This window comes from Oncorhynchus mykiss, chromosome 30 (genome assembly GCF_013265735.2).
Source record: "Oncorhynchus mykiss isolate Arlee chromosome 30, USDA_OmykA_1.1, whole genome shotgun sequence".
Taxonomy (NCBI): Eukaryota; Metazoa; Chordata; class Actinopteri; order Salmoniformes; family Salmonidae; genus Oncorhynchus; species Oncorhynchus mykiss.
In genome coordinates, this window is record NC_050570.1 from 8537831 (window position 1) to 8552826 (window position 14996).

General features: G+C 43.7%; 1 protein-coding gene across 1 annotated transcript; it reads right to left on the reverse strand.

Moving 5' to 3' along the window:
* Positions 1-2369: 2369 nt before the first annotated feature.
* Positions 2370-13693, reverse strand: LOC110521250 (creatine kinase U-type, mitochondrial). The gene is made up of 10 exons (XM_021598696.2): positions 13539-13693; positions 11660-11879; positions 10395-10593; positions 9180-9275; positions 8221-8442; positions 8002-8087; positions 6295-6418; positions 6049-6183; positions 5270-5395; positions 2370-3752 (listed from the first exon to the last, which is right to left on the reverse strand). Exons 2-10 carry the CDS (start codon positions 11806-11808, stop codon positions 3645-3647), a joined length of 1245 nt encoding a protein of 414 aa, XP_021454371.1. The 5' UTR covers positions 11809-11879; positions 13539-13693; the 3' UTR covers positions 2370-3644.
* Between the last annotated feature and the right edge of the window lie 1303 nt (positions 13694-14996).

The following is a 14996-nucleotide window of genomic DNA, read 5'->3' on the forward strand; positions in this document are numbered from 1 at the left end:
GGTGGATCGAGGGTCCGGGAGGTGGATCGAGGGTCCGGGAGGTGGATCGAGGGTCCGGGAGGTGGATCGGGGAGGTGGTTGGAGGGTCAGGGAGGTGGTTGGAGGGTCAGGGAGGAGGTTGGAGGGTCAGGGAGCTGGTTGGAGCTGGATGGAGGGTCCGGGAGCTGGATCGAGGGTCAGGGAGGTGGTTGGAGGGTCAGGGAGGTGGTTGGAGGGTCAGGGAGGTGGTTGGAGGGTAAAGGAGGTAGGTTGGAGGGTAAAGGAGGTAGGTTGGAGGGTAAAGGAGGTAGGTTGGAGGGTAAAGGAGGTAGGTTGGAGGGTCAGGGAGGTGGTTGGAGGGTCAGGGAGGTGGTTGGAGGGTCAGGGAGGTGGTTGGAGGGTAAATGAGGTAGGTTGGAGGGTCAGGGAGGTGGTTGGAGGGTCAGGGAGGTGGTTGGAAGGTCAGGGAGGTGGTTGGAGGGCCAGGGAGCTGGTTGGAGCTGGATCGAGGGTCCGGGAGCTGGATCGAGGGTTAGGGAGGTGTTTGAAGTGGATGAAGGTTCAGGAGGTAGGTTGGAGGGTAAAGGAGGTAGGTTGGAGGGCGTTAAACACAGGTTACGACACCAAAGGTTGACCGTTCTAAACCCATTGTAGCTTTTGATTTTCAACCCTACACAGCTCAAAAAAAATAGTAAAGGTCTATTTATAGCCCTGATTACATTTTAATTAATGTGATTTTGGTGCTCTGGCCCGGATGACCCAGATACAACACATCCCGACTACATCTGGAGTAAGATCATTACAATCACTTATTTAATCGTATACACCAGTCTAAAAACGTGGGCCCAATCAGAATGTGGACACACGTTGGCACCAGGTTAAAATGGCAAGGAAATACTTGGTCCAATAAGAACAGCTTATTTTCGTTTTGCTACGCTGTCCTCTAAAAAAAAAAAAAAACAACAACCCAGATTTCAGTAACAACATGCTTCTCCAATGCTTTTCAAACAATTCCGCCGCCTGATTGTGTTACAATGTCCAATGTTAGCCTGGTCCAATGTTAGCCTGGTCAAATGTTAGCCTGGTCCAATGTAAGCCTGGCTGGCAGATCTGATGGGCAGTGCTCTGGTGACAACTTCTAATATCAGAACATTTTTTAGTAATTGTTCATATTGTGAAAGCTAGGCAGATATGCAGTTCTGACATATCAGTGTCCACAGTGTCCAAGCGTGTCCAAGCGTCATTGGACACTGTGCTATCTAACCTCCAAACAAGCTTCAATGCCATACAACACTCCTTCCGTGGCCTCCGACTGCTCTTAAACGCTAGTAAAACCAAATGCATGCTTTTCAACCGATCGCTGCCTGCACCCGCATGCCCGCCTAGCATCACCACCCTGGATGGTTCCGACCTAGAATATGTGGACATCTATAAGTACCTAGGTGTCTGGCTAGACTGCAAACTCTCCTTCCAGACTCATATCAAACATCTCCAATCGAAAATCAAATCAAGAGTCGGCTTTCTATTCCGCAACAAAGCCTCCTTCACTCACGCCGCCAAGCTTACCCTAGTAAAACTGACTATCCTACCGATCCTCGACTTCGGCGATGTCATCTACAAAATGGCTTCCAACACTCTACTCAGCAAACTGGATGCAGTCTATCACAGTGCCATCCGTTTTGTCACTAAAGCACCTTATACCACCCACCACTGCGACTTGTATGCTCTAGTCGGCTGGCCCTCGCTACATATTCGTCGCCAGACCCACTGGCTCCAGGTCATCTACAAGTCCATGCTAGGTAAAGCTCCGCCTTATCTCAGCTCACTGGTCACGATGGCAACACCCATCCGTAGCACGCGCTCCAGCAGGTGTATCTCACTGATCATCCCTAAAGCCAACACCTCATTTGGCCGCCTTTCGTTCCAGTACTCTGCTGCCTGTGACTGGAACGAATTGCAAAAATCGCTGAAGTTGGAGACTTTTATCTCCCTCACCAACTTCAAACATCAGCTATCTGAGCAGCTAACCGATCGCTGCAGCTGTACATAGTCTATTGGTAAATAGCCCACCCATTTTCACCTACCTCATCCCCATACTGTTTTTATTTATTTACTTTTCTGCTCTTTTGCACACCAATATCTCTACCTGTACATGACCACCTGATCATTTATCACTCCAGTGTTAATCTGCAAAATTGTAATTATTCGCCTACCTACTGTAAGTCAGTCAAAGCTTTGCTTTCATGCATGCACACACACACACACACACACACACACACACACACACACACACACACACATATACACCAGCCTTGAACAGTTAAAAGGTTACTAAGGTCTGCAACAGGCATGCAACAGGTTTAAAATATTAATGACAAATGAGAAAGATATTAAATAGATGGTTTCTTTAATAAAATATGTTTGAGAATGACATTCAATGGTGGGTTGAAATGATATTGCTGCTTGATACATACAGTAGGTCATCAAGCACCGAGCAGAGTAGTTTAGCATGAGCTATTAGTAGGACTTAGTTCAACCCGTGTCTTATTAATAAGCCCAGCATACAGACAAACCCCTTACAAGTTATTATCAGTCCAACATGGCTGTTGTGCTACATTCAAGTTGTCAACAATCACTACATGGTTACACTGAATGTAGACTACCACAAATGGATGGATTATGTCAGGGATAATCAACACGGTGCTCTATGCGGTCTATGGAAAACAATTAACAACGTGGAAGGTGTGTTTCACGACGCGCTACAAAGAGCGGCATTGACCTTCCACGAAGTTACATTATTTTCCAGAGAACGCATAGAGAGAGCACCGTGTTGATTATCCCTTTTGTACCATGGCTAAAATGTAAAATGTTCCGCTAGATGCGTGTTCATTTTCCAGTAGAAATGTGTTTTATTAACATCCACTGAAGTTGCTAACAAGCTTACTAGAAAGCTACAGTAGTTGTCGTAGTAACCAAACAAACAGACTTGCTAGTTTAGCTAACCAAACCCATCAGTAAGTTACTAGCTTGCCATTATGAAAATCTAATTCAGCAATGCTAATAAGTTTTCCATTCGACTTTCGCTTTCAAAAGCAGCTCAAAACATGTAAGAATTAACTATAGCCTTTGAATTCTACCGTGCTGATATACTGTGCGTTATAGAGAAATAATGCACGCTCTAGAATGCTCTTCAAGCCAATCAGAAACAAGCATTCAACAATACCATGGTATATAGAATATAGGCATCCACCCAATAATACACAGGAGAGGATAAATGGTAGTAGACACATTGAGTATAGGACATGCTGTAGTTTAGGGTTAGGAGGTTTATTTTATTTATTTAACCTATATTTAGCCAGGTTAGTCTATTTTTCAAAAGAGACCTGGTTTAGGTGTTAAGCAGGAGTCCATTACGTATAATTTTATAGGGATTAGAGCTATAGGTATGCAGAGTTCAGCCAACTTGTCAGGCATTTTGGCTCCAAACGCCCCAATGACTACCAGAATAATGTTCTTGAAACATTTGGTGCCATTTAAATCTGACATCTCAAAGAGAGTTGGATGTATACACATTACCTATGGCTCTGATGGGGATGAGACAGAGGTTGGTAGGAAGAGGTATATCTGGGTTGGGAGTTGGGAGGGGGGAGGGGGGGGGGGTTAGTCTACTTCCTGACCGGCGGAGGGATCTTGATGTCCTGACCCTTCTCCAGCTTCTTCTCACATTCGATCAGGTAGTTGACGCCGTCCACCACCGTCTGCACTAGCTGGACCTGATCACAGAGAGCGACAGTGGGCGTATTAGCGAGCGACTGCATTGCAGACACATGACAGATCTCACAACATCTAGGTAAGGGGTTTAGCATATCAGCTAAAGCACATCATATGATATTGGCCTAGCTAGCTGATGCCCGTTGGCACAGTCGTGGACGTGGCACGCAACCAAAGCCTGCGCGTGTTTGAGATCGACTGCATTGCGGCCAGACAGTGGCCAAATCACTGATCTACGAATTATCTTACATCCCAAATAACTAGTCATTATGTGATCAAGTTTAGTGATCAGAATTCTAAGCCCTGCTCAAACTAATTCCCTCAATCATGTGGACTGAGAGATTGTGGAGGGTCAAAAGTTCTCTCTCTCTCTCCACGTTTTTTTTCACCCACTACGGTTTTCGTTTCTTCACTCTCTCAAACTTGCCCTTCCATTCCTCACTGATTGGTCCTGGAGAGCTGCAGTGTGTACAGGGCTTTCATTCCCAGTGCTGTAATACCTCATTCCTGATTCAACTGATCAACCACATCTTGACTAGCTGAATCATGTGTGTATGTGTCAATTCACAGTGTTATTAGAGGTGTTATTAGTGTATGTGTCAATTCACAGTGTTATTAGAGGTGTTATTAGTGTATGTGTCAATGCACAGTGTTATTAGAGGTGTTATTAGTGTATGTGTCAATGCACAGTTTGCTACCCCCCCCCCCCCCCTCTTACCATGCATTCACCCATCATACAACCCATGTTAACAATCCCATCATACAACCCATGTTAATAATCCCATCATACAACCCAGGCATGACAATACTGATGAGGAGTCCCACCGTACAGAATAGTGATGTGTACAGGAGTCCCACCGTACAGAATAGTGATGTGTACCACCGTACAGAATAGTGATGTGTACAGGAGTCCCACCGTACAGAATAGTGATGTGTACAGGAGTCACACCGTACAGAATTAGTGATGTGTACTTGACTTATGTTTCCCATCCAGACACAGGAGAGGGTTAGGGTTAAACACAGGCATGACAGTCTCTCTCCTCAAGACATTCCTCAAGCCTTCCAGTGCAACCCATGGCCGCATCTCAATAGTCTAAAATGGACTCCTCTCTCATATTCTTTCATTCACTTGACTGATGGGTAAAGTGAATGGATTTGCTACACTCCCCCTACCATCTGTAATGGGTAATAACTTTGACTTGACTCAAGCCTTTGGCTCCTCCTACAAGGAGCGGAGGCTACTGAGGAATGTCCTCCATCTCGATCCCTTCTGGGAAAAATTTGCCCGGTCGTACCAGTTGTAATGACCAAGGTAATTTATTTTGCATGGCCTTGTAATGTAGCGTACGCCATTTTAAACAATTGAGATGCACCCAGTAGCTGTGTTGGATGACAATTCTCCTAGGGACAGTTTACCCTCCTTCTAAACCCAACTGAAACCATTAGTAGTGGGGGGGTAAAAAACATTAAACCAACCCAAGATCGGTGTCCAAACCTAACACCATGTATTCCCCATTACCTCTGACTGGCCCAGTCTGTCCAGGTTGGAGATGTCGAAGGTGCTTCCCACGGCTGCAGTGTCCACTCCCCCGGTTCCTCTCTTCTGCAGACGCAGGTTGTCCAGGATCTTAGTGAAGCGAGGGTCCTGCAGGTTTACCAGACAGGAGTCACTTTTAGTAGACGCCCAAACAGAAAAACGGTTGGAAAAGGGACAGATACCATCTCAACGCTCGTTTAACCCTTTTTTATATATTTTTCTGTTACGGTGTACCCTAACAAAGAGAAACATTCAGAAGATGATGGGTGGTGGATGACTGGCTCGTGGGGATCATATTGGTCCCTGGTTTAAGGGTATAGGTCTCATTCAAGTCCTACCATGGAGGTCTGGAGTACTGCTGGTTTTCGGTTCTACCTGATCATTAATTGAACCCACCTGGTGTCTCAAATCTAAATCAGTCATCAGGGGAATAAGGGGAATAAGGGTGAAAAAAGCAGTGGAACTGGCTTCGAGGTCCAGATTTGAATTTAAGGGGTTTGTGTATTTAAGAACCTGTATTTGGAAAATCCAAAGATAGCCTGTGGGTTGGGAATGACATGGGTGGCAGGTAGCCTAGCGGTTAAGAGCGTTGGGCTGGTAACCAAAAGGTCACTGGTTCGAATCTCCAAGCCGACGAGGTGAAAAATCTGTTGATGTGCCCTTGAGCGACACACTTGACCCTAATTAGTTAAAGTCCTACCATAGTTCAAGTCCTACATGTCAAAGTAAAATGCTTGTTGGTGCTCTTGATTAGATGTTACCTTGCTGAGCTTGGGCAGGTTGACGTGTACTCCAGCACGGAGTCCAGTGCCCAGGTTGGAGGGGCACGTAAGGATGTAGCCCAGTCTCTCATTCCACATGAACTCCCAGCCTTTCTCCTGGATCAGCCTCTCCACCTGAACAAACCTTTCACTTTAGACTAGATGGAAAAACATTCGATGACAACTTTATTTGTCTTGCATACATACACCGGCAGCCACATAATGGTGTGTGTGTGCGTGCTGCACCTCTTTCAGGCCTGTGCAGAAGCGGTCAAACACTCTCTTCATGTTGCCTCCCTTCTCCATAGAGATGACTCTGGTGTGATCCTCTTCATTGATCCAGATCAGGAAGGTCTTCGTGTTGTTATGCCTGGAGTAGCGAGGGTTGAAAACACAAAACGTATCAATACTAATTTCAAACTAAATAAAAACTACACAAAACACACTCTTAAAAATCAATACTTGTGTAGTGCCTCCTAATGTCATGGGATCCCAGCGCTCCCACCAGTGTACGTAGACTATTTTAGAGGAGCTGATCACGATCGTTGATAATAAATGCTTTTCCTCAGGAGGCCTTTATTTAATAAATAGAAGGTTCTGCTTCTCCTTTCTGTCGGTAATCAGGTTTGATTCGGGTGGTCCAAAAAGGAGCTCAGAGCATTCCTCAAATTGAGTTAAACTATTTATACATGACAGAGAGATCATTTCTCCATCCTCTATTGCACCAGCTAGAGTTAAATGTCCAGGTTCCATTTCCCATACGTTATAACTTCATTGAGGTGATGGTGGCGGTAGACACTATTGCCACATACGCAATAATCATATTGCATTGTAATGGATACAGTATTTCCATATAAGCAAAAACGTTCTTGTAAGGCAATGCATTATAGACAATGGCATATTTGCCCCATTGGCCTCCTGAAAACAATTAGAGAATTGAATGAAGTAATGGATAGGTCTGAAGCCAGGAGAGCAGAGAGAAGCATGAAAGGAGGAGAGAGCTGTCCGAACATTTTTAATTTAGAGCCCTGAGGATGAATTATAGAGGAGAGGCTGGCATGCTGTAGGGGGGTAGAGAATGGCTGGAGCAGGCCCTGGCAGGGTAGCGGTTGGCATCAGGCTATTTCTGGGCACCAACGGAAACTCAATGCGGAGAGGGCATTGTCTGCATCACTAATGTACATCTAAGGCTCAGTCTACAGGAGAGTCTATGACTAAGTCTACAGGAGAGTCTATGGCTCAGTCTACAGGAGAGCCTATGGCTCAGTCTACAGGAGAGCCTATGGCTCAGTCTACAGGAGAGCCTATGGCTCAGTCTACAGGAGAGCCTATGGCTCAGTCTACAGGAGAGCCTATGGCTCAGTCTACAGGAGAGCCTATGGCTCAGTCTACAGGAGAGCCTATGGCTCAGTCTACAGGAGAGCCTATGGCTCAGTCTACAGGAGAGCCTATGGCTCAGTCTACAGGAGAGCCTATGGCTCAGTCTACAGGAGAGCCTATGGCTCAGTCTACAGTAGAGTCTATGGCTCAGTCTACAGGAGAGCCTATGGCTCAGTCTACAGGAGAGCCTATGGCTCAGTCTACAGGAGAGCCTATGGCTCAGTCTACAGGAGAGCCTATGGCTCAGTCTACAGTAGAGCCTATGGCTCAGTCTACAGTAGAGTCTATGGCTCAGTCTACAGGAGAGCCTATGGCTCAGTCTACAGTAGAGCCTATGGCTCAGTCTACAGTAGAGTCTATGGCTCAGTCTACAGGAGAGCCTATGGCTCAGTCTACAGGAGATACAAGCTAGTGGACATTGCCACTTTGCTAGAAGGAAAACCTCCATAAAGAAGAGTCCTGATGATGTGTAGCACCAACTGTATGCAAATAATAACTTAGAGACAATAATCAAAATCCCCTCTTACCGTTATGACCACTAAGGTTCTGTATCTATAACCAACAGGTGCTTACCAGATACCGCGTGCATCTGGCCAATCGCGGGCCATCCCCGAACAGGTCAGCAGAGGGGACACGGGTTTATCGAACAGGAAGTGGTCCTGTGTCAACAGAGTAGAGACAGGACATGCTGTCTTAATGAAAGGGGAACAACATCAATGCCTAACAAAACATATCTGCTATTGTTTCCCTCCTGTCTTTTAGGTCTTCAAATGGATTGGCATCCTGACTCACGTCAATGAGCTGCTGCTGCTCCTGGTCTGTCATGTGGGTGAGGCTATAATATGTCCCCGCCAGGTCCCCCTTCAGGCCAGCCAGGGCGTCCACCACCACCTTCTCCACCTCCCGGCGCTCTGCCCGGGTACACGCCGGGGGCAGGCTCAGTCCCCTGATGCTACGGCCTGTCCTGACCCGCGACGACAGCACATAGCGCTCGTCGAATTTGCCCGACTTGAGCTGACAGATGGAGGGAAACAGAAAAATAACAAATGGCGTAGCTATAGTAGTAAATAGTATGACAGTTAGGCCTATTATCATGAAACCGAAAAGAAGGACATTTGTGAATGACCTTTGCTCCCCAAAAAGCTAAATGGTTTAAGTCAAGGAAGTCATGACATGATTATTGATCCTACATTAGGTTCCTTTGATATGTGATTTGTATGGCATTATACAGTAATTGACATTCATTGTAGCATATAACATATCATCGCTGTTTGAAGAAAACCTTGTGACATTAACATTTTTATTTATTTAAAGCAGTAACATCCCTCAATGTACTATGAACATTTAATTTAAGCTTCTAGTTTCAGAATTATATGTTCGTTAAAGAGAAAATATGGTCATTTGTTTTCAAATTCCTGAAAGGTTTCTGTTTTGGAGACGAGAGGTTTTCATCAGACAGAAACGACATTCATGTAATACAACGTAATGAATGATTAACGTTCCGATATGCACAATCGATTTACTGCCTAACGATATAATGTTAGCTGGTATCACTGATTAGTATAGCGTCCAGTGAGTGAATCTGTCCACTTTCTAATGTTAAATATAGTAGTATGCAACACCTAACATGGTCTGTGTGTGGTGACAGTGACGTCAGGGAAAACTGAGCTTAAGGACAGCTCCACCATTCAGCCAGTTCTAATTTTGACCAGACACAGCCCATACTGTTGTTTTCAGATGTATCTCTGTACCTTGCTGGAGTCCAAGTCAGTGGGATGGGTCATAGTCTGAGGGTCGTAGCCATTGTGCCTCTCCTTGATGACCGGGTCAAGGAGGTCTGCAAACACCTGAAACCCCCCGTGTCAAAAATGTCATCATTATACAGTCTCTCATTTGGTTAGGATTTATAGAAAAGGAAAGGGTGATACCTAGTCAGTTGTATAGCTGAATGCATTCAACAGAAATGTGTCTTCCGTATTTAACCCAACCCCTCTGAATCAGAGAGGTGGGGCTGCCATAAATCAACATCCACAGCATTGGCACCCTCAGAGCAGCGGGTTAACTGCCTTGCTCATGGGCAGAACGACAGATTTTTAACTTGTCAGCTCAGGGATTCGATCCAGTAACCTTTCGGTTTCTGGCCCAATGCTCCTACCGCCACCTTGTAGACTACATTAAGATAATCACTGTCACTTTACAAACTATTAGACAGGCTTACAGTATAGTATTCTAGTCTAGTATGATTTATACTATACCATTATGAGTTGGTGTAGTCTCATTGCAAGCAATGAAACTAACGACCAAAAGATGTGATCCCAAATGAAGGTCTCCTCTATCCTAAAACCAACACCCCTCTGGTGCAGTGGTAGTTGGTCTCAGTCTGAAATGGGACAGGGGGACGTGCCTGTTCTCCATTGTCAGATTGAGTGTCTGGGATTGTAATATCGCATGTGATCAATAGACCACTTGCTCTTGCTCCTCCTCATGACAGAAAAGTATCAAAACACAGAGAGTTCTCATTCATTCTTAATGTAGCTGACATAAATGTAGCCTATAGACTAAATGGGCTTTTTATGGCTTTAAGAAACGTCAAAAAGGGCATCTATTAAAAAAAGCAAACAATGAATATATACAGTGCATTCGGAAAGTACTCAGACCTGGATTTTTTCCACATTTTGTTACATTACTACCTTCTTCTAAAACGAATTAAATTGTTATTTTCCCCCTCATCAATCTACACACAATACCCCATAATGACAAAGCAAAAAAAGTTTTAATTCTATATATTTTTTAAACGTAAAGCTCATTTGAGGATGAGGTCCAGAGGGGACATTGGATCCTCTCCTCCAATGTGCTTTGTAAGAGCGGTGAGGAACTGAGAAAACAGACAGCCTATGGCTTCACCCTGATGAAAACTATACAGCTGTCATCTGCATTCAAGACTTCTAACTGCTGCCTGCTCTGACCTCGTAGGACTCCTCATCCCCTGCCACCATGCCCACGGTCTTGATGAAGGGGTGCCCGGGGTTGTCCACACCAGTCTGGATGGCCTGGTCAAGAGTGTAGCCGTTGGGCGTGGCCTTGTCCACCAGCTTGGCATAGATGGCAGGTGTCAGGTGGCTGGCCATGCAGTTGTTGTGCTTGCGCAGGTCCGGGTAGTCCGCACTGTCGGGATACATTAAATCATGCGGACAAAAATTGCTAAATCATTGTCTTTGAGAACCACAAGGATAATAAATAATATATATATATATATATATATATATATATATATATATATTATAAAATATGTATATAAATATATATTTAAAAAAAAAAGCTGTATAGGAACCACCTGATTGATGACACCATTATGATAATTACTGCCTAAGACCCGCTGCAATGTAGCTTAGGCTACTCAATAGCCATCAGCTACAGTGATTTCCATCTATCACTCTGTTCTAGCCTACCTGTGCTTTTCTTTTGACATACCAGTGCATGAGCGCTATGTTTAGCCTATACCTATCACAATGCGCGGTCATCACAGACACATGCAACAATCTGATCGCAGCAGACGTCGAGCATTCGACGACTATGCTTTGGAAACGGAATATCCTATATTTCTTAATAGGCCTATGCGTTATGCAATCGGTTTGTCCAGTTTTGCATTTTGCCTCCAGCATCTTCTCTAATCGGGTTTGCGGTAGATTCTGCCTATCATAAAACCATAAAGCTGAGTTTTAGCCCAGCCCCCACGCAAGCCAAATAAGGAGATTCTAGATTCATTCTAGACCATTCCAACATGGTTCTGGAAAAAAAAACACCTGTCTATCTCACCAAATAATTAATTAGAGCGTATCAATGTAGTCTACATATTGTTGGCAAAACATTCCATCAGTAGAACATGCATTCAGAGAATTATCTTATATTTATATTTCATCATTAGACATAAAACAAAAACATGCGGCGGACTATAGCTTTAACATTTCATGAATAAAACAGGCCTAGGTCATTTATCATTTCCACAAAAAGTAAGTAAGAAAGAACCGATTCGAAATAGCACATTCATACAATGCTGCTGCTAAAATAGTCTCCAGTTTTGACAGTCAGAGAATTCAGTGCATGTCAGCGTAGACTATTACTCATGTATTATTGTATCTAAAAACAACAGGTCTACAGAATGACAATATTTCGCCCTTGAAATGGCTGGACTGAATGTCCATATAGCGCAATAAAGGGCGTCGTGGGTTACCTGGCAGGGTACACTCTCCGTACTTGCGCTCCGGCGGTGACATGTTCACGGTTGAGCAGAAAGGCCGCTGTCAAAGACCCGGCTCCAACTAATGACATAATGCCCACATTTCGTTTGCCGGACAAAATTCTGGCGAAGTTGTTTGCCATTGCTTTATTTCCACAGTTTCTGAGAGGTAGGGATGGATGAATGGAATGTGAGCCTTGGTGATGCTACGAGTCTAAAAGGAAAGGAGGAAAATCAGAGAGGATAAGATGAGTGAGACTGGAGGAGGAGACCGACGCGTGGAGTGAATGCTGATGGATCCAAGTGAATGCAGCAACAGACGAAGCGGCTAGACTAGGCTATACAGCATTTGCTGAAGTTCGTGTGCATTTCACCCCTCCTTTCAGAACGCTCTCAATTCCCATACACGCCAGCCTACTTAATCCAATGGACAGTAGTTAGTCCTACTGGAATTAGTTAAATATATTTTTTTTTCATTAAATTGTTATTACAGATCGACATAATTTAATTGTGTTCATAAAACACTATTGAATTGAGAAATTAAATTAGAAACTGCCGCGCACTAGCCCCGAGACTGCCGCGCACTAGCCCCGAGACCCGAGAGTGGTTTCTTGCATCAACACAATAACATTTTTTGTCACCTGGTCTGAAGGACAGTGGATAAACAGGTTAATGTCCAGTCCTGCACGTTTCCCCCCCTAAAGTCTCTTGGAATGTAGTCTCATTGAACACCACACATTGACTTCTAGTGTTGGCTGAATGATAGAAAAGCTATTTCCATTTTAAAATGTTATGGATGCATTTTCTCCATTGTTTTTGATGGTAGGTCACTCCGTTAGGCATACATTATGATACAATAGGCACAGTATCCTACTTGGCCACTGGTAGAACTAATTTAAAGCGAGTACAGTCTCAGCGTTGGAAGTTTGCGTTTTGACGTTTTAGAGGTAACATTGCTCACGGACAAACGTCCCATAACTAGACACCCAAGTAACAACGCAACGCGTTATGGGTGCGTGCAGTAACGCTAACGGTTTAATCCTTAAAAGCCAAATTAGAACAACTCGATGATATTCTTGGCATTTTCTTAATTGGTTTATCAAATTATTTTATCAATAGGTTGGAATATGACAAACATTATGCTTTATTAACCCAAACCAACAAAAACCTATAGAAGGCTATTGGCGTTTGCGCAATTACACAATAGTCTAGTAGGACCAGTCAGCATGCATCGCAGGAACCAGGAATTTAGAAAGACGCTCTGGCTTTTTGCAGGCACCAAGGACAACTATAGTGGATAAATATATTGCTTTTGAGATACAAAACGTTTAAAGATGCACACGTCCCTATTCAGCCATATGCCTAATTCAACTGAAAGGTCAAGGCAAGATTGTTGCAATACTGTATTCTGAGGGAGACTTTTAGGTAGGACTATGTAGCAGGGGATAATTCAGTGATCAAGACATGAAATGAGGAAATAGCAAATGTATACGTTATCTGATCAAAGTTCACAGGAGGAAATTATGCAAGAGAAGTTTCTTTAAACAGGCATTTACATTGCAGGAGGACTGATTGCATAACATATGCATTTACATTGCAGGAGGAATGATTGCATAACATATGCATTTGCATTGCAGGAGGAATGATTGCATAACATATGCATTTGCATTACAATTTAGCAATCAGCAGTCTCTTATGTGGAATAATTTTGTAAAACAGCAATAAATGATACATTTTAAAAAATATCATAACGTGGTATGGTAATTGAGTTAACATTCATGGCAAACCAATTATTAAAATGTGTAAAGCATTTATACATTATAAGTTTTATGTGACACATTACAGATGTGAAATATATGTAGGATAGTCTCACCTTGTTTCAGCTACTGGATGGTACTGCCCATTGATGCATTTGGCAGCCCCGGCAGACCTGTGAGGCGTGGTGGCTCCTTATCTCCCTTAGAGTTGATTGTGCCTACACACATGACTAACGCCTACCAGTTAACCTGAGACACACACACACAGTCTACGAAAACAGAGCCGACCAAGGTCCGTTTGCGTCGCTCACTAGAGTTGGAAGATAAAAGGGAGATGTACTTTACAGCTCTGACCTTTGAACAGGAAAGGGTGATTTCAGAGTTAGACTATCAGGTGCCTTTTATCAAATATACCTGCTGATAAGGTAAGGACAAAAAACACACAAAAAAAACACCCCGACAGGTTTACTGCCCATCCACTGGGTCCAGTGTTGGAGACTGAACTAAAATTGTTATAAATAATAGGCCTAACTTGTATCTTGTTTGAAAAATTGTTACAGGTACAGAAATTAAAACTGGGAATGACAAAAAGTGGTTCAGAACATACAGTTGAAGTCAGAAATTTACATTCACTTAGGTTGGAGTCATTAAAACTAGTTTTTCAACCACTCCACAAATTTCTTGTTAACAAACTACAGTTTTGGCAAGTCGGTTAGGACATCTACTTTGTGCATGACACAAGTAATTTTTCCAACAATTGTTTACAGACATGTTATTTCACTGTATCACAATTCCAGTGGGTCAGAAGTTTACATACACTAAGTTGACTGTGCCTTTAAACAGCTTGGAAAATTCCAGAAAATGATGTCATGACTTTAGAAGCTTCTGATAGGCTAATTGACATCATTTGAGTCAATTGGAGGTGTACCTGTGGATATGTTTCAAGGCATACCTTCAAACTCAGTGCCTCTTTGCTTGACATCATGGGAAAATCAAAAGAAATCAGCCAAGACCTCAGAAAAATAATTGTAGACCTCCACATGTCAGGTTCATCCTTGGAAGAAATTTCAAAATGCCTGAAGGCACCACGTTTATCTGTACATACCATAGTACGCAAGTATAAACACCATGGGACCACGCAGCCGTCATACCTCTCAGGATGGAGACGCGTTCTGTCTCCTAGAGATGAACATACTTTGGTGCAAAAAGTGCAAATCAATCCCAGAACAACAGCAAAGGACCTTGTGAAGATGCTGGAGAAAACAGGTACAAAAGTATCAATATCCACAGTAAAAGGGGTCCTACATCGACATAACCTGAAAGGCCGCTCAGCAAAGAAGAAGCCACTGCTCCAAAACCGCCATAAAAAAGCCAGACTACGGTTTGCAACTGCACATGGGGACAAAGATGGTACTTTTTGGAGAAATGTTCTCTGGTCTGATGAAACAAAAATAGAACTGTTTGGCCATAATGACCATCGTTATGTTTGGAGGAAAAAGGATGAGGCTTGCAAGCCGAAGAACACCATCCCAACCGTGAAGCACGGTGGTGGCAGCATCATGTTGTGGGGGTGC